This window comes from Peromyscus maniculatus, chromosome 6, assembly GCF_049852395.1.
Source record: "Peromyscus maniculatus bairdii isolate BWxNUB_F1_BW_parent chromosome 6, HU_Pman_BW_mat_3.1, whole genome shotgun sequence".
Lineage (NCBI taxonomy): Eukaryota > Metazoa > Chordata > Mammalia > Rodentia > Cricetidae > Peromyscus > Peromyscus maniculatus.
In genome coordinates, this window is record NC_134857.1 from 38,637,566 (window position 1) to 38,657,898 (window position 20,333).

At 34.3% G+C, this 20,333-nt stretch overlaps 1 protein-coding gene across 8 annotated transcripts in view; it reads right to left on the minus strand.

Annotated features, from left to right (window-relative positions):
• Positions 1–20,333, minus strand: part of Nbea (neurobeachin) — a 545,747-nt gene that overhangs the window by 400,522 nt on the left and 124,892 nt on the right. For all 8 annotated transcript variants that reach the window (XM_076574103.1, XM_076574106.1, XM_076574104.1 and 5 more), the window contains 7 exons: positions 14,989–15,141; positions 13,710–13,878; positions 9,019–9,098; positions 8,182–8,244; positions 7,993–8,090; positions 6,595–6,687; positions 1,075–1,183 (listed from right to left, as the gene is read on the minus strand). In XM_076574103.1, the coding sequence (XP_076430218.1) occupies positions 1,075–1,183; positions 6,595–6,687; positions 7,993–8,090; positions 8,182–8,244; positions 9,019–9,098; positions 13,710–13,878; positions 14,989–15,141 (765 nt within the window). The remainder of the gene's footprint in view (positions 1–1,074; positions 1,184–6,594; positions 6,688–7,992; positions 8,091–8,181; positions 8,245–9,018; positions 9,099–13,709; positions 13,879–14,988; positions 15,142–20,333) is intronic.

A 20,333-nucleotide genomic window follows, 5' to 3' on the forward strand; every position in this document is an offset into this window, starting at 1 on the left:
TCACTGTGGGGGTGGGCTTTGAATTCTCCTACGTTCAAGATACTTCCCAGTCTGACAGTCTATTCCCCATTTCTGTCTGATCAAGATGTAGCCAGCACCATGTCTGCCTGTATGCCACCATGCTACCTGCCATGATAATAGTCTGAACCTCTGAAACTTTAAGGGAGCCAACTCAATCAAATACTTCCTTTTATAAGAGTTGCCTTGGCTATGGTGTCTCTTCACAGCACTATAACAGTGACTAAGACACTTTGTAAGAAGGGTTGAGAGGGGGATTCTATATGGAAATGGTGAGATTCTAACACAATTCAGGACATCACTTTTACAAATAATTCTTACCTACACTTCATCTCAGTGTCAACTCTATCTAAAGGTGGGTAGTTACTGCATATTAGAAATGGAGAAGAGTACTGGATATGGAAGTAGAACTAATATTCACAATATATGTGAATACTATCTGTGTGGGAAGACTATGAAGCAAATCAGCAAACCTATACTCAAAGAAAAGTCCTAAACAACACAGGACATGTGGAAGTGTTTGTAAAAGAAAGAAAATATAAGCTATGAATTTGTCTTAGTTAGGGTTTCTATTGTTGTGACAAAAAATCATGACCAAAAGCAACTTGGGGAAAAAAAGGGTTTGTTTCAGCTTACAACTCTCAGGTCACACTCCATCTCTGAAGAAAGTCAGGGCAGGGACTCAAGGCAAGAACTGAAGCAGAGGCCATGGAAAAACATTGTTTACTGGCTTGCTACACATGGTATGCTTAGCCTGCTATTTTTTTTAATACAACCTAGGACTATCTGCTGAGAGGTGGCACTGCCCATGGTGGGCTAAACCCTTCCACATCAATCACTAACAAGTGTCTTCCCACAGGCCAATCTTATGCATTTTCTCAAATCAGATCCCTTTTCCCAGATATGTCTAGTAGACAAAAACTAACTAGCACAATATTAAGCCTCATCTTAGTGATTGGGATGTTCTCTCTATCACACACAAAAAGGTTTCTAGCATACATACACACCAAGAACTCTTGTCACAGCTTTTTCTTTCTTTTTTTTTTTTTACTTTACCTCATAAAGTGTGTTGTATGTGGTGACAGTTACAGTGTTTGTATGCAGCATCAGTCTTTCTCCAAGAAGAGTGAAGAGACTGTGGGTATGCATAATTTCAACTTTTCGCCTGAAAAGAATGGAGGTAAACACTTACAAACAAATGCAGAATCATATAATTATTTTATCAACCTTCCTCTATAAAAAGCAGCAACAGTTCATAACACAGCTAGTTATCTGCTAATAGCCTATAACTTTATTTAAATAGTTCTTAAGGAAAACCTCTATACTATTAAAATATGAGACATATTCAAATAACATAACCACATATGATGATTGGCAGTTATTATTATCCAGATTCTAGTAATTATCTAGGTTTTTATAATTTAACCCTAATCCACAGAATACATCATTCCAAGTCTCTAATATATTCTGTAGCAAATCTTAACATCGAAACAATTTAAATGATGGTAAAAGTGAACATGTACCCTTGATATTGGAGTCAAAGAGAAAATAATCCTCCATTTCATCATTGCTTAATTCTACAGTTGCCCACAGATTAACCACTGCTCTGTTTACTTCCAATGATCTCAATGCTCCCCTCCTTTCTTGGTATGAATGTGCAATATCCCCTGTCGGTTCTTGTATGGAAAGACTTGGTCACTGTTTGGGAATATTGTAGAACCTTCAGAAGACTGTGTCTATCTCTGTGTCCCCTCCTCCATCACTGAGGTACACACATGTACCAGTATGCCCGGTTTTTAATAGGTGCTAGGGATCCAATCTCGAGTTGTCACGCTTGTGAGACAGGCACCTTACTAACTAAGCCACCTCTCCAGTCGAAGACTCTTCTTAGAAAAAGAAGGAATTGTGTAACAGCAGGGCAGTCACAAAACAGTGTGCCTGTCTCTGATTTTTTCTCCTCATGTAAGTAACTGATAACTTACATCAGATTTCCATGTATGTCTTTATTCTTTTATTAGAGGGGTATAAATTCATAAAGTTATACTTCTGTTTCTCAATTTATCAGCTTTTAAATAAATGGTTATACATACTACTCTCCTTCATAACTTTATTGATTATATTAAGATTTCAAAGGTAATTTTAAGTCATTAAATTTCACTCCTAAATAAATTACATGATTGAATTTTTTGCCAGTATATGAATTATATATTAAGTCAATTTCTCCTGCTTATGTTCTTTCATGTTGCCTCTAATAACTCGTTATCAGTAGCAATACTGCATGGACATCTGTACAGCTAAGAAATAATCCCCTATATTAAGAAGAGAATTACTTGAGTCATACATCATAAGTTTATCCATCTTTTTAAAAAATTGTTAAAACGCCAGGCAGTGGTGGTACATGTCTTTAATCCCAGCATTCAGGAGGCAGAAACAAGCTGATCTCTTGAAGCCAGCCTGGTTTACAGAGCAAATTCAAGGACAGTCAGGGCTACACAAAGAAATCTTATGTTCAAAAACCAAAGGAAAAAAATGTTAAATTATTCTTCAAAATCCGTATATCAATATCTAATTTCCCCAGTAACTGCAAAATTACCAGTAATACACATTCTTGCCAACACCTACTAAAGACAAAAGTTTTCAAGTCTGTCATCTCGATAAGTATTAAATGAACTTTTTTTTTTCTGGTGTCCTCTGCAATGACTTTTTTTTTTCCATCTTCTCAATTGTTTTCTTTCTTATTATATGTACAATATATTGGCCTTCATTTTTAATCTTCTCTCTTTTTTTTTTTTTCTTCTTTTTTTTCCTTCGAGACAGGGTTTCTCTGTGTAGCTTTGTGCCTTTCCTGGAACTCACTTGGTAGCCCAGGCTGGCCTCGAACTCACAGAGATCCGCCTGGCTCTGCCTCCCGAGTGCTGGGATTAAAGGCGTGCGCCACCACCGCCCGGCTAATCTTCTCTTTTTTATATGTTACCTTTTTTATATACTGCCAACCACCACAAATTTATTAACTTGGCTGTGTGGTCTTTTCTTTTTTGCACATTTGTATATTTTGAAGGTTTTCCCCAAATAAAAAGTGATACTAAACAATAATTTCTAAGGTTTTTAAAACTTTCTTTTCAAATCTCTTGTTAATAACTCTACTATCATAATACACACACTATAAAATTCAAACATTTTGCAAGCAAAATGAGTGTTCTAAACAACTTACAGTGTTTTATGACTATCTCCACAATCCAGTTATAAAGCATTTTCATCATCCTGAAAGTTTCCTTGGGCCCATTTACACTCAGTCCTCATTCCCACTGCCAGTCCAAAGCAGCAACAAATCTGTGCTGTAGACATTCCCCAAAGGAGGACCCTAAAACGTATAGCTTTTTGATTGTGTTTTTTCTGTGTATCATGGTTAGGGGGCCCATTGTATCATAGCACGTTGTAGTTTGTGAACTTTGTTAAGAAATTTCAATTGTGAGAACTCACAGAGCTGATACACTTTGGATTCCTTCCATTACTTAACCATAAATAATGGTACTAGGAATACTCAAGAGTGCTGACAAACGCAAACATGTTTTCCCTTCTCTGAAGTAGACGTTTATGTAAAGAAATACCAGGCTAAAGGCTAAGGTGTTTTCTTGTTTCTTAAATAAATAAGAAAATTTAGAATATGGCTGGAGACTTTCCCTGATAGAAATCCTAAGAATTCAATAATTGTCTTATGTTCTGGGTTTATTTTCACTTGGTTCAATTATATTCAAATTTTGTGACTACTTTTTGACCAGAGGATATTTATAAGGTTCACTCTTAAAGTAACCTCCGTTTCTGTTGCTGATTCATTTAATCTTATTTAATTCTGTTTTTTTTCTGAGATGTTGTTTATTTTATCGAAGACTTCCTTAATGTCTCTGTAGTTTGTTTTATGTATTAAAGTCCAATATATGACACACCCTGGATCATGATGCATGGCACTGTAAATCATTCTGCTAGGTTTAGGAGTGTTCTGCAGGATGCCAAGGATAAGTGGTGACATGGTGATTTTAGAGAGTATTAGTTAATGAAGGAAATTCTTTTCATATCTCTAATAAATATGGCTTATATACTCACATTTTTCTTGGGACTTAAACTATAATTTATCATTTTTATTAAAAATTGGCCTTCATAATCTTTGCTATTTTCTGAATCATAAATTACTATTTCCCTCTTTCTGTATTTATTCAATTCATTTGTGAGTTTGTTTTGTTCTAAAGTTTTTATATCATCATGCTTGTCCTGTATTTCCTTTTTGTAAATTGACAGCTATGCATAATCCTGTAAGTATTTATTTTACGTGTGTAAGTGTTTTACCTTGATGTATGTTTGAGAATCATATACATGCAGTGTTCATGGAGGCCATAAGAGAGCACTGGAACTTCAGGAACCACAGTTACATATGGCTGTGAGCCACTGTGGATGACAGAATGAAACCTGAGTCCTCAGGAGAGCAGCCAGTGTCCTTACCTGCTGAGCCATCGCTGAGCCCCACCCTTTAAATATTTAGATAGAACTATCTGACTTGCGTTTTTGTTCCCACTTTAACTTATTTCACATCTGTAAGAATATGTCAGTTTGTTTCAACATTTTAGAACTTTCCACTGATGTCTACTACAATACTAGAAATTTTCACAAAGTTTTCATGGGCTTGTGAAATATATCATGCTCTTCTTATATAGATACTTTTCATTTTGACTTTTTCAGACAGAGACAGGTGTAGTCAGTCTATCTCAGAGCTATAAATTACAAGTGGTTGTAAATTCTATTTTATTAACGCTCTAACATTCAACATTATAAAATATACTTCATCTTTCCACAGTTATTGCTTCTTGGCTTGCAAACTAATAAGGAGGTCACATATAAAGATTATGATTCTTACCATGTTTTGCTTTGCATTTATGCGGCCTTCCCTGTCCATTCTTTTGATCTTTATCTGTCTCAGTTACTTGAGTTTTGTACATACAAACAGACCAAGTTTTACTTTTGCAATTAACTATGACTTTTTTCTTAAAATGGTGATTTTAAAATGTCTTACATTTACTTTTATAAGTGATGTCTACTGTTATATATGCCACATTTTAAAATACATTTCAATTTTTGTTTAATATTTATTTATTTACTTTTAAATTATGTGTATATTTATGTGTCTCAGGGGGATGGGCACATGGGTGCAGGTGTTTAAGGAGGCCAGTGGCATCAGATTCCTTGAAGCTGGAGTTACAGGTGGTTGTGATCCACCTGAGAGGTATGCTGGGAATGGAACTCAAGCCTCAGGAGAAGTACATGCTCTCAACCACTGAGCCATCTCTCCAGCGCCCTACATTTCACTTTTAAGAGAACCACTGTACATATTCTTCTTGGTTTTAACCACACAGATACTCAATTTTTGAAAGCTTTATAATTTTGAAAAATACTTACCTTTCTAGTTTAACATGGAAAATAATGCTCCAGTTTTAGACAGCATTTCACAATTACCAATCACAGCAGTCGACTGTTTGCTGTCACTTGAATTCTCTCTCACCCTTAAAAGCTTAGACCTTTGACTTCCTGACTTACTCCATCTACCTGTTTCCCTCAGTCTTCCCCAAGTCACTCTAGTTATGGCATTTCTGCATATTTAGGTCATAAAAAAGGACAATTCTAGTCTTTCTACTAAGTTAAATACTTGTTTTCCTCTTATTTCTTTCTATTAAATTTATCCAGTGTTTTCCAGCAGTAATTAGTATTTTCCACTCATTCTAAATTGGCTGACCTCTGCACCAATTTTCCAAAGACTTATTCATAGAAACAATTCTCTGTGTGTTCATAAATTTTTGGGCAGCATCCTTTTTGCTTCTAGTCTACAGTTGTGTTTTAGAGTAACATATGACCATGGTCATTTTTTTTTTTTTAATTTAAACTTAGGCACAAGACAAAATTGGCAATGCTGAGATTTGAGAAAAAGATCAGGTAGCCATGCTTAAGACAGTACCAACCATTTCCATTTGCATAGAATACATAGAATACAGTCTCTAAAAAGTATATTTCTTTCTGTTCTGAAGAAGATGGTCAACAGAGGCAGCTTAAGAAAGAGAATTTGGGGAAATGTGTTATTGTAGGATGTACAATCACAAAGTATCAATAGGGCTCATTGTTAGAAAAGAATAGAAATAATTTAAATAAACTACCATGTCAGAGTGCAGGCCTGAGAATATATCTCCTGGAGAACTCAATGTATACATCATTCCTGGTCACAGAAGTTTTCATTAAAGTCATATAGATGTGCACTTTTCATTTTAACAAGTCTATTTTATTGTATTCTTAAAATTCATAATTTATCTATACTAGAATGTAGAAATTAAGTATCCTACATAAGTTGTGATCTTGTACATAATCTACTATTAATAAAACATTAGTTTATAATGACACATTTATTATTTTTCTATTTTCCATAGGATACTGTCTATTAAAATTAAATAAATAAAATTTCATATGTTGAAAATAAAATACAAAACTCATGAAAATTTTCAGTACTTATTTCTGAAATTCATTATGAAAACATCAACTTACTTGTGACCTAAATGCTTCAAAAAATATCCCAGAACTTTCAGTGCTTGTACCCAGATACTTTCACTTTTAGAAGCCAATAATTTGTAGATGACCCTAAAAAACAAATGATCTTTTAAGCACCCAGCTAGTATTACAAAGGAAACAGTACTTTACATATACATTATAAGTACTGCTTTCCAGTACATTGGACAAAAAACAAACAAACAAACAAATAAACAAAACTCCTCAATTCCTGGACATGTACTTAGACCATATCACTACTTTTCTTAGGATTTTAACACCTGAATATGTTGACTTTATACTTCCGTGATTACTAAGTGAATCACAGGCAGACACCTACCTTGTCATTTCTCTCTTATGAAAATTTAGAGATTATTAACATTAGAAAAGGAAAGGGTCACAAAACAGGGATAATATAGCAGGAGAAAAATCACATACAAATCCATTGGTAAATGCTGACAGGATATAAATACTAATAATCCTAACACACCTCTTTAGGTTCACTGTATTCAACAGAAACAATTGTTTCAGACCCTACAGATATATATGTCATATTACTAGCTGCACCGTTCAGTGGTGCATTATCACCAGAGCTTCTTACGTCCAACTAAACTAACAGCAAAACTGGGTCTGGAGATGCAGCTCAGTGGCAAGCTTTGTCTCCCATGTGTAATGCTGTAGGTTTGAGGCCCAGCACCACAAGTAAAATAAAATAACAAGAATTAAATGAAATTCATTTTTTTTGCATTTTTTTTTTGCTGAGACTGCAAAAAAATTTAAAAGGAAATCTGTAGAAGATACATTGTAGGTTTAAGTTCATGAGAATTCTAATAAAAAAAACTGTGCTTCTCTTATTAATAATTCATAATTCCACAACTAGAGTCATTTTTCAAATTATTTTAGCTTTAGTCTTTGGTTCTACAATATTTTTCAAACCTGTAATTCCCACTACTAATCCACCACCCCTGCCTAGGACATCATCTCTAATAGTAATGAGTAATATAATTTCTAATGCTCTTACGACATTAGTCTTTCTATTCTCATTCATGTTGCTGACTATAAAGCTTTAAAAATACATAATATGATAGATCACTGATTCTGGTTGGTCTGTGTGTCTGTCTCTCTCTCCATAATTCTCTTGCATCTTCTTTTTCTGAAATGCACCGTGTTCTTTACTGTGCTCTTGCAAAAATAAATATATAAATCTGCTTTTCCCACTATGCAAGGCCTGCACTGTAGCAATCACAATTACTCAGTTCATACTTGTACAGACCATTTCTGTACAGTTCATTAGCTCCCTGAGAACATGAGAACTGACAGCTTTTTCCTTTTCTCTCTTCTTACATTCATGGAATAATCTAGGGTGCACAATTAATACTACTGCTATTATGATCATACCTTATTCCATTTCTTTGATCAAATGCTGGTATCATTGAGGCTGGGTGTTCTGACATTAAAGCCACTAATAACTGTAATACATCATGAATATTTTCATCCTGCATAATAAGAAATATCAGTATTTATTTAAATTTTATTGAAAATATTTGAATAAAATAATTAAAATGAAAGATACAAAATATGCTCTACCTCATGCATTGTAAGTAAATAATTTAATATACTCTGAAGTTCATCTTCTTTCACGCCCCGATCCTAATTAAAAATATTTTGTTAGTTAATTAAAATCTGAAGTTAAGACTTTAAAGAAAGGCATCAAAATCAATGACATAAAAACATACAGAAACTTAAAAGTAATGTTCATTAAAATCCCCCCATGTTTCATAATTTAAATACTATTTTATTTCATTTAAAAGTAACTATTTAGAAAATTATTACTGTGTTTCAAGTTTTAATATGATTGAAACTATTAAAACTTAGGGTCAGGAATGCTAGCATGTTCAGAATCAAATCTGAGGAAGCAGAGGCAGGTGGATCTCTATAAGTTCAAGGCCAGCAAAAACTAAATAAGACTGTGATGATTTTAGGTTACGGTGCTCTTATTATCTATTGCTTCCATAAGCAATGGAAACTCAAGGGTTTGGGGGATCACCTTGTATACTGTCATACAACTTGCCCTGTGTACTTCCTTTAAAGTACATTACTCTTGAAAATCCTCCATGACAAAACACTCTGCAATCTTAGCTAAAATGGAATACATGCCATTTTCTAGAATAAGGTTTTCTGCTCAATTCTTTTTCACATGTTCCTTATCTCAACTGGCACATCTCCTTAGCACATCCATACCTCTTAACATGGCCATTTTAATATATATTTGACCAAATTTAGGTGTAAAAAAAAGGTACTATTACAGAGTTTGTAGAACAACATGAAAAGGCATTAATAATTTAATGACAATGATATTTATACTTTGACAATAGTAGTTCCTTTTCACCAAATCATTGTAATTGTAAAATAAAATTATTTTACCTTTAATATGAGTTGTTTCAGAAAAAGCAGCATAAAAGCCCGAAGTGATATGATCTCCTTCTGTGATGGTCGGGGACCATCTGCAAAGAAAATAAGCCATGCTATTAAATAAGCTTAATGCAATTATATTTAAATTCTGTAGAATTATATATTAAATGTTTCAAAAATCATAATGGTTGATGCTCATGTTTTATAATTTTAAGACTCTAAGAATAAAATTAATTTTCAGGTTTTTGGCAATTTCATATTATTTCCTGAATGTTAGGTTTAGGAAAAAGGAGATGCTTTAAACTTCCAATATATCATTGCCAGTGAAAAATGCAAATCCAAATATTATCATGGATATTTTTCTCTTATTTTTTTATAAACAAATTTCCTAATATTTCTTTGACCTGTAAAGTTCTCCCCATTTAGAGACTCTTCCTTTAATCCCATGCCTCATATAGAAAACTGTCCCACTCTACTTCTTCACAATTATTATTTTTGCATCCTTTTCTCCCATGTGTAATGCTCACTGTAGTGAGCACCAGCAAATGCTGAATCAGTAAATGAAATCAAGCATGGGGAGTTAAAATACACTTATCATTTCCATCATTTCTAATTTTAAAGGATTCAATTGTGAATGTCTAATTGCCATAAAAATGAGAATTTGAAAGGATCTGTACACTGTATGACATATAATAAAACACACTTTTAAGCATAGCTAGACTCACAAAAATTGTTTAAACATCAAATGTTTCTTAAAGCAATAAGAATTAATGTCACTGCTTTATATATTTTCAAAGCATAATTTCCTTGGGTAATCATTATAACATATGATTATCTACTCACAAACATTTCATGCAGATTAGTGCAACTGCAAGCAAACTGTCACCCAGTGCATTCATCTATTATTAGAAACAAACCTGTTCCACATTTTCCAAGTGTTAGCTGTATTTTTGCCCACTGTTATCAATCAACGGCAAAGTACCTAACCCTTCTTATCGATACTTGACATTACTTTCAAAAAGCTTGCCTCATTGTGATTTACAACACATACAAAGAATACACAAATGTTTCAGGTTAGTTTTTACTTCACTGTAAGGATGAAAATGATAATATTGCTGAAATACAGGGCATGTTAGGACAAACTGTGTGTGAAGCATGCGAAGCAATGAGGCAGTGATTCAATAATTTAAATTGTAAACATGCAGTAATTGTTAGCTATAAATATGCTTGTCACACTCTTTATAATGGGAACAGCATGCTGCAGAGAAACACACTTATATTCATGTTGTATGTATGACATGAATCCAATTTTAGTAAAATAAAAAGCAAAATATAAAATAAAAGTAAGATTTATTGAATAAATTTAAAATTAATTGCAAAACGAATCATAACTTTACACCAGTGGTTCACAACCTTCCTAATGCTGAGACCTTTTAATACAGTTTCTTATGCTGTAGTGACCAAAACTATAAAATTATTTTGTTGCTACGTCATAACTAATTTTGCTGTTATGAATCATAATGTAAACATCTGATACGCAGGATATCTGATATGTAACTCCCCCTCAAAACAGACCCACAGGTTTAGAAACACTGGCTTTACACAACTGTTAAAACTGAGGTAATGGTACAAATGTTAGAACACTGGTTTAACAAGGTAAATCAAGAAAATAAGTAAACATATACATATAATCCAATGGGAGCCAGTTCTCACTATGGAGAAAAGGTTGCAAATCCAAACGCCTTAAAGCTGGGCTTGGCCAGGTGACTTCAATAGAGTATGTTATTAATAGAGCTATGTGCACACATATAGTTGTATATCCTATACCTATCCACTAGGACAACAGAAACACAGCAGGCACAACTAACACTCATCCCATAGTTTTTAAAACTTCATATCCATTAAGCAAGCAAGGGTTCTTTGGAGAAATATGGTTAGAACAAGAAAGGTATAATAAGAACCAAGAATATTTTGTGTTATGCAGTAAGAAAATACTACAAAACTATGGATCTCTGCACAAAGGCACAACATAACCTGTGAAGCTTCTTACTGGACAAATCTGGAAGAATACAAGCATCAAAATATATAAGGATACCACCCAGGAGCCAGTGTCCTTTGCCAGGATCTTTATCAACATGTTTCCAGGTTGCACTGGAGTATGCCATGCTCATTCCAGTATAACATGCTCATATGTGTTTATAAAATAAAACAACAGAATTCACAGTATGGAACAGATGTTATGGCAACAGAAAACTAAAGTACAGGGCCCTTACAGAGAAAGCTACCGACTGCTAATATAATACACTGAATAAAAGAGAAATTCAAAAATTAATACTGATATAAAAAACTGAAAAACACATACATACAGAAGGAAAACACATTCTCTCTGATAGCAGCATGCAAACTATTATGTTAGAAAGGATCCCTCTTGACAGCTGACAGAGTAAGATAAATCCCATCATGATTTATCTTGAAATAAGTAGGTGAAGCTTTGCTGCAGAAGTAGACGAGATCCTAGACAAGCATTCACAGTTAACACCACTAGACACAAGTCAGCTGATCATCAAGTATCCCACTGACAGGATAGATTGAGACAGAAACAGGATTTCTGTGCTATTCCTGTCAAAAATGAAAAACCCAAGTCACCATGAAAAAATATATACAAATCCAAACTGAAGGGTCTCCAAAATCTGTCTTTGCTTTTCAAAAATGTCAAGGACACGAAAGCCCAGAGAATGCTCAAAGACCCAGTGTACATAAAGGAACACAAAAGTGACTAGGAAATGCAACTGTCCTGCAACTGGCATTTTAAGAAGATAAGTATTATGTTTTATAGACGTGCTACCAATAAAGTAATTGATAAAATTCGAATGGGGCCTTTGGTTAGAAACAGTATTGTATTAATACTAGTACTCTAATTTTCATGGGTACTCCACTATGACTTAACAGAGTACCCTTATCTTTGGGGAAGTACACAGGGAAACATTTGAGATGGAATAAGAAAACATGTTTTCTATCATTTATTTTCAACTGATACAAAGAATAATGTATATACTTAAGTATTTCACAAAAAGAGATCATAAGAAGGACAAATTTTTTAGTCAGCATTCAAAGGGTCAGGCTATCTGGTGAGGGGCAGACTGATTTAATATAGTAAAATGAAAAGATATGTAAATATACCAAATATGTAGGTATAGTTCAGTTTTTTTTAATATAACTCTTAGTAACTTTTAATGCTTGTAAAGTTATGTTGTGAATCAGAGGTTAAGCTGAATGACAATATGGTTTGTTCACAGTGGAGAATGCTACAATTTAGCCTTTCAGAACAAGGGCTCCAAGCTCTTCCAGGCTCTAAGTCACATAGCTGTGATTCATACTTCTGAGAAGTTGATGTGCAGCTTTTAGCTTTTTACTGGACAAAATATGGATGGTATGAATAACACCTACAATGTTACGTATGTATCTGAACATGTTTATGTATCTCTAATTATATTACACGTTATTAAAGATATACGCAAAGATTACTCAACAGAGACTGGGCATAATCAACTCAAAAGTCACAAGATAAACTCCGACAAGACAGACTAGACATGACTGTCAGTGACAATTATTGACTCATCATAAAATAAAAAGTAGGACTACCAGAATATTAGCATACTAATGCTATTTTTCCTTCCACAAAGAGACTGGTGTAACTATACTAGCTGATACTACTGTGAACATTCTGAGAAAATCCCTACCACACACTGCTGGTGAAACTATAGACTGGTAGGACATTTCTGGAAAAAATTTAAAATATTTCTAATTAGTCTTTTCTTGTCTATTCTAAGCAAATCAGAGACAGTCACATAAATGGGAATAGGTCACCACATTTTTTTGGACTAAAATTGAGAACATATAACAGGAAGGATGATTATAAATGGAAAAAGTAGTCTGACTGTGCAGAAAGCTTAAGCATTTTCATGTCTCAATTACTGACAGGGAAAAGAGCTGCACTTTCAACTGTGCTTCTTCCCATGCAGTGGACCATGAGTGTTTTTCTTTGGGTTTATTTTGTACTCTAAAGCTGTATGTTTGTATAATTAGAAAACATGTCTATATTCTTAAAACACAAAAGTAAATGTAGAAAACTTAAAGCACTTTCTACTACACTCAGATCAAACAGTATATCTGAAATGAAAGTTAAAAGCAGTCTAAATACCCTAAAGTTCAAAGGACTAGAAGACACGGATGGGACCAGTCACACCTACCCATTGTTAACATTATGACTCTATCTCCCAGAGCTCCCATAAAAAGCATCTTGGTTAAAATCAAATGCATTTAAAAATATGTTTATTCCAAAGTATTTTAACAATATGACAGTATAAACACAGTTAATTTATTTGTGTATGGGTGGTGCACACATGCCACAGCATGGAGGTCAGTGGACAACTTGTAAGAATCAGTTCTCTCCTTCCATCATGTGGAGCCTGAAGATCTAACTCATGTCATCAATTTCTTGAGGCAAGTGCCTGAAGCACTGAGCTATGGCACTGACCCTAGACTCTTTTTTTAACCACATGCAACTTCTAAGATACTATTCTACCTGATAAGAAATCAAAGAGCTAAAGGAGAACTGTGGCCATGCACATGTGTCCATTTTACTTGTACCCAGGATCTAGACAAACACATGAAAATGGAAATGTGGTGGCAGGGGTGCTTACCTAGTCCTTTAGGTGTAATACCACTACTGTCAGCAGGATTAATGACCCAGTAGTAATATTTTAATGTGTGCATTAACTGCAATACTGTTCCAACTCTTCGTATGGTGGTATAGATGGTAGCAGTTCCAATAAACTCAGCAGACAAGTAGGTATATAGGGAAAGTTGAACCTAATATATAATTAAAGTAAATTTAAGTGCTCATTAAGTATAAATTCCATTTTAGTTCAAATGCAAATTGGCAACACACTATTACAATTTCTTGTGTGATTTTAAATAAGTTTTTTAATAGCCATTTGTATCTTAAAAAGTAATAATCAAAATAAATACCCAATGAAAGTGATTTCCGTAAAGATAATCCACATGACCCAATTAGGAAAGAAGGTTCTCTCTCTAAGGATAATAGCCACTATCAATTATAACTGAGGCTTTAGCATAATTGGGGCTAATCTTATAAGAAATAAAATGATGTAGCTGTGTCTAGGACAGCTCCTAAGGAAAGGATCTGTTAGTAGTTCCTTGAGCACACCCTTCCCCAGAGGACCAGCTGCAGTGTTCATGCACTGCCATAACACGTGACAAAGGGTGTGGGACTCCCCTTTCTTCATGTAGTGCCACCATACAGAGCTATTACGTAGATTTTGTCCATATGAACATGACAATCGGGCACATTAGTTAGAAGAGGGAACAATTATTAGCTGTGGACATAGTGCCATAGTGAGATAAGCTCAATGAAAAACAGGAGTTAAACATTACTTACTCAGTTGTGAAAAAGATTTCAAAGCTACAAAAGACAATCCCAAATCACTATATTCCTCATACAGACCTAAGTTAGGATTAAATTCAATTATACTACATAAGGCTTTTATATAAATTTCTAGAAAAATACTGTGGTTTATGTATATGCTTATAAAAAATATTTGTAATGATAAAACATCTGAGTTCAAAATGAAAGTAACTTCCTAGTCTAAATGATCAGTGTTCTGTTCTCTTTTCCTAGTCTTTAATAGTTGCACACGATTCTCTTTGTTGACAAGCTATGAATCATATCTAATAACAAAAAAACAGTTCTACACCAAGTTTAACATTTAACTATAGTTTCATTTATTATATTTACATATTCAAATTTTTATCTCTGCCTTACACTGACTAGAAAATAAGCAAAAAAAAATGTTGAATGTTTTCAACTGGATACATTAGATTCAATAACTATAAACTATATCATTAACTTTACTTTATAACATTAAACTAAAAGTAAATGAATGAACCTGAAATACAGACCTTTGCAGGTGTGTGTATCCAGATGGCTGGGTTGAATAAAATGTGGTCACAAAGCTGCTTCAGTAATGGTGCTCCATGAGATAAGCCATCCAGGTATTTTGCAAATGATAAAAACTGCTCCAAGACAGCTCTGGTTATGTGAACTCTTGATGACTAAAGGCAGAAACAGAAAGTCTATCTAGAAAAGTCTGTGATATCAAATTATATATTGTTTATAGGACTAATTCAAATAGTCCCAAAAGTTTAAATTAAAGGCACAAACGTGTATATTGTCTGTTTGTAAAAATGTAGTTAATGCAATTTTATGATATTCCTTTGAAGTGATAGCTTGTCCAGTTACAGATAAGTAACTCTTTTCAATATAAAGAAGTAAAGTAAATTATGAATAAGAAACTCAAAATGACAAAAGATCCTATAGAAATTAGGGTAAAATAATTATAATAACTTAAAGAAAAAAGAGTGCTTTTATTTAAAATCATTTCACAACAAGCACAGTAGAACCCTATATTCTATTCCTCTAGGCATTTCAACACTGACAAATGAAGTTTGCTTGCCTCTGCACAAATCTGCCTGGCCTGGCCTGGCCATCATAAAATCAGACATGACTTTTCTGGACACAATGTTCTCATTTGGCTTCATGATCCTTAGATTAATCCAGAGACCTCTGCTCAAATATGACTTCCTTTGCACTTTTTTCACTATAAATAAAATATCACTTTTGATGACACTCCGACCTTCTTCACATAACATTTTTGTGCAGAGTATTCCCATCACAAATGCTCAACTGCTAACACCAATATATGACTTATCACTAAACACAGCTAAACAATAGACCTTCCAAAACTCATGATCATTCTTCACAACAGTTTGATAAAGTAGTCACTATCCTATGTAACTGATGAACATTTAAAATACAGCCTGCCTACAGTGAGATGTCCTATAAGGGTGTAAAACAGATTATTATAGCATATAATGAAAATAATGCTTTAAAAGGTGTTCTCAAGCCGGGCAGTGGTGGCGCACGCCTTTAATCCCAGCACTTGGGAGGCAGAGGCAGGTGGATCTCTGTGAGTTCAAGGCCAGCCTGGTCTCCAAAGTGAGTTCCAGGAAAGGCACAAAGCTACGCACAAAAACCAAAAAAAAAAAAAAAAAAAAAAGTGTTCTCACTTTTAAACTAATCAAATACTATAATAATGTTTTGGATATACGAGGCTAAAAAAATATTAATTCACTTGTAACTTTTTACTAAACATTTTAATTTGTATTTGATTCTTGAGTTATACTCCATTTGGCCAATGCTACCCTATAATATAATTTCAAACAAAAATGTGGTCACATAGAAAACACATTGGTCTTCAAAAAAGTTGATAATCTAATCTCAAACGCCAAAAGCCTGTCAATGCCAACAAGCATTAGGACTATATTCATCTGATAGTAATTCATTGTTTACAGATAGGTTTTGAACTTGCTGAATGCCATGAACACATTGGACCTCTACATAAAGACGTCTGTCTTTTTATGCTCATTAATGCTACTGGAGAGTATATTTAGATCCACATTTAATCTTTACAAAAACTTTCTTCAAAACTGAGTTTTATTGGTGACTCAAAGTTTTACCATGTGTACAATGAACTTTCTCTGCAATAGTATTTACTTTGGCCTGTGAATGGTACTTACTCATTATGTCTCAGATTCTCTAAGTAATCCATGTACCTTTCTTTCCTCGTGAAACAGAGCACACTATGTTATTGATCTTTTATCTTCCAGTCCCTTCTGTAATTCCTCAGTAAATGTTTAACTAAAGAGCCAGGCGGATCTCTGTGAGTTCGAGGCCAGCCTGGACTACAGAGTGAGTTCCAGGAAAGGCGCAAAACTACAGAGAAACCCTGTCTTGAAAAACCAAAAAAACAAACAAAAAAAAAAGCCGGGCGGTGGTGGCGCACGCCTTTAATCCCAGCACTCGGGAGGCAGAGCCAGGCGGATCTCTGTGAGTTCGAGGCCAGCCTGGGCTACCAAGTGAGTTCCAGGAAAGGCGCAAAGCTACACAGAGAAACCCTGTCTCGAAAAACCAAAAAAAAAAAAAAAAAAAAAGTTTAACTAATATTCATATTAAATTCAAAAAGTAAGCAAGAACAGAAACGATAAACTGGGAGATTAGAAAAGATAAAAAGAAAACCAATTGTTCTTGAAGTGTTTACTTCAATTGATTGCTTTATATTTTTTCTATTTTGTAATTTGTTTTCATTTTTACAAGTAAAATAATCTTTAAAAAAGATGCAGCAATGCAGATGTTTAGCTAAGTAGTAGAGTGCTCTCTTCACATGTGTGAGACATTTGGGAACACACACACATACATAAGGGATTTATACTTGGGCAGTTAATAAGAATAAATCTTAGGCAGAAGCATCACAATGTGAACATCACAGAAATGTAAACTCTGGGATTCAAGCCATATGACATTAGAATATTTTAATTTATTCATTGTTTTAACAATTTCATACATTTTTCAATGTATTTCAATTCTTGTCACCTCCTATCACCATGTCACATTCCGATCCTCCTTACACAAGGTCAGGGAAGACAGCTGTGAAACAGTGTCTTCTGGACATGACATGGCCAATATCCCCATGAACACATAATTATGAAGTATATGAAGCCAAGTGCTGTGCATAGATGTGATCTCGTATGAAGGCTAAAGGAGGATGACAATGGGTTCTAGAATAGCCTGGTTGGAGAGTTAGTTCAAAAGAAAATAAGGAAGGAGCCTTGGGAAAAGGCTCATTGATTGTTCATGCAGAAACCCAGGTTCAACCCCAAGCACCTACACAGTAATCAAAATTGTTTGTAACTCCAGTTCCAGGAGATCTCTTCTTGCCTCTGCAGGCAGTAGGCATACAACTGGTGCAGATATACATGCAGGCAAAGCATCCATATAGTAAATAAATAAATCTTTAAAAAAAGAAATGGAGGAAATGGAAAGGAAGAGCACAGGAAAGCTATGTAACACATTAAATGTATAGGTAAATGTATTTGGAAATAGAATATGAAATATCAGAAAAAACAATTAGTGTCCACTGGGAAGTAACTAACCAGCAAATAGTAGCACTGAATGCTATAAGGAGCAACTTATGTTGAATAAAAGAATATTTGTCCAACATTTATAGGATATAATGGCTTAGCAGGAAATTTTACTTTATTGAAAAAAATCATTCAATACATGTATGGCCATATGTTACATAACTGTGGGAATTATTTTAATTGGAAAATGTGTATCATGAAATAGTTGAACCTTAATATTAATTTTGCTTTTCCAAGATACCAAGGATGAGATCCACCAACCTAACTAAATCATATTAATCATCTGATGTTGGGGGACAGGTGACAACATTATTTCAGAGACCCAGTATCAAACTCTAGCATTTTCAATAAAACAAATATAGACACAAAAGAAGGCAAGCCCTAGGCTGACAGATCAATTAGAAGGGAAGAACTGTATATAGATACAAAAAATGAAATTTGTCTCTCTACCTGGATGCAAGGGTATAGAGCAAAAACCCTGGATACATGAAGGAGAACAGCTGTAGTATAAATCAATCCTGGAGAGAGCATAAAAAAGACCTAGACAAAGCTGGTGTCTGATATCATCTAAGACTTATGTAACCAAACCTAACACTGAATTCACTGTTTAGATGGTTCTGTAACTTTCCTTATCACTGTGCTTGGGAAATTTTCTTGCCTGTTGATGTCCAGTTAAAAGTTTGACTAGTTTGATCCATCAGCAGGTTGTTACTGGACAAAAAGAAAACGAAGTGGGGACATTGTTGTACAAATCAATATACTATTACTTTATTGAAGACATCAATCCACTCAAGTACAACACTCTCCTCTGAGTTATACTAAATAATCATCATTCTCCAGATCTAACCAAATTACCTTAACAATGCTTGCAACTTACTTTTTAAATAGCCAGACATTAAAATTTTGTTGATAATTCAAGTCAAATGCTCTGTCGGTTTCTTGACAAGATGAAGACTGATAGGCTATTGTTATTTGGATGTGAAGTATTGTTCAGTCTCATGTAAGGAGGGCTTGGCCCCTAGCTGGTAGCACTATTATAAAAGGTGATAGAAAGTTCAAGTAGAGGCATCTAACCAGAAGTAGTCACTACAGGCATGCCCTAGAAAGAGGTGAAAGATTCAGGTGCATACAGAAGAAAATTAATAGAAGACTGGAGCAAGGTACTGCAAAGACCAGCATGTATGTATATGCACACACTTATTGCTAGGAGAAAGGCAAAGAGGGATGACATAGTGAAGTCAAGAAGAGTGGTAACATATGATGCCAGAGGTATAAGATTAACAATTCAGTCAAATAAGGAGTAAGATCATTTAAAGTAGTATGAGTATAAGTAAAGGATGAAATATGTAAATATACTTGCCAGTTTTAGCCATTAGCCTGAAACAGCCTAGAGTCACCTAAGAAAGTAGTCTTAATTGATGGACTGCCCATATTAGACTTCCCTGTGGATACGCCATAGGAGGTTATGTTGATTGTTAATTGATATAGGAGGTCCCAGCTCACTGTGAGTGGCACTATTCCCTAGGAAGGTAGTCCTGGACTACAAAGAAAATAGCAAAGCATGAGTCTGAGCCATCCACCTAGCCAGCTGGCATGTATTCTTTCATGGTTTCTGCTTCAAATTCCTGCCTGATTTTCTGCCCTCACAAACTCAATAATAGGCAGCAACCTGTAAGCTAAAATAAATGCTTTTCTCCCCTAACTTGCTTTTGTTCACTATTTTATCACAGCAAGAGATATAAAACTAGAAAAGTAACTAATGTGGAAAGAGGATGATATTGGGACTAAGATGGTATCCATGCATGTAGTGAGGAAAGTAAAGAGTAGGAAATAGCAATTGCTTCTGCATACATTAAGTTTTAAAGATATATTAAGATTATTGTATTTAAAGATATATTAAGATTATTGTATTTTTTGTGTAAGAGTGTTTTGCCTACATGTATGTATATGTACCATAAGCATGCCCAGTGACCAGTAAAGCCAGAAGAGGGCTTTTTGTCCCCTGGAACTGGAATTATGGATAGTTATAGCCCACCATCTAGGTACTAGGAACTGAACTTGGATCTTCTGCAAGAGCAACAAGTGTTCTTAACGACTAAGATATCTCTCCAGTCCTGGATTTTGGATATATTCTGATGACTAAACATAATTATTGAGCATTTGGATTTAGTGTGAGAAAACCCAGAGTCAAAATGGATTAAAATGTTAGGTCTAGCTAAATGATAATAAAATTGACTTAGATAAAAAGGACAACAGAATATCTGAGA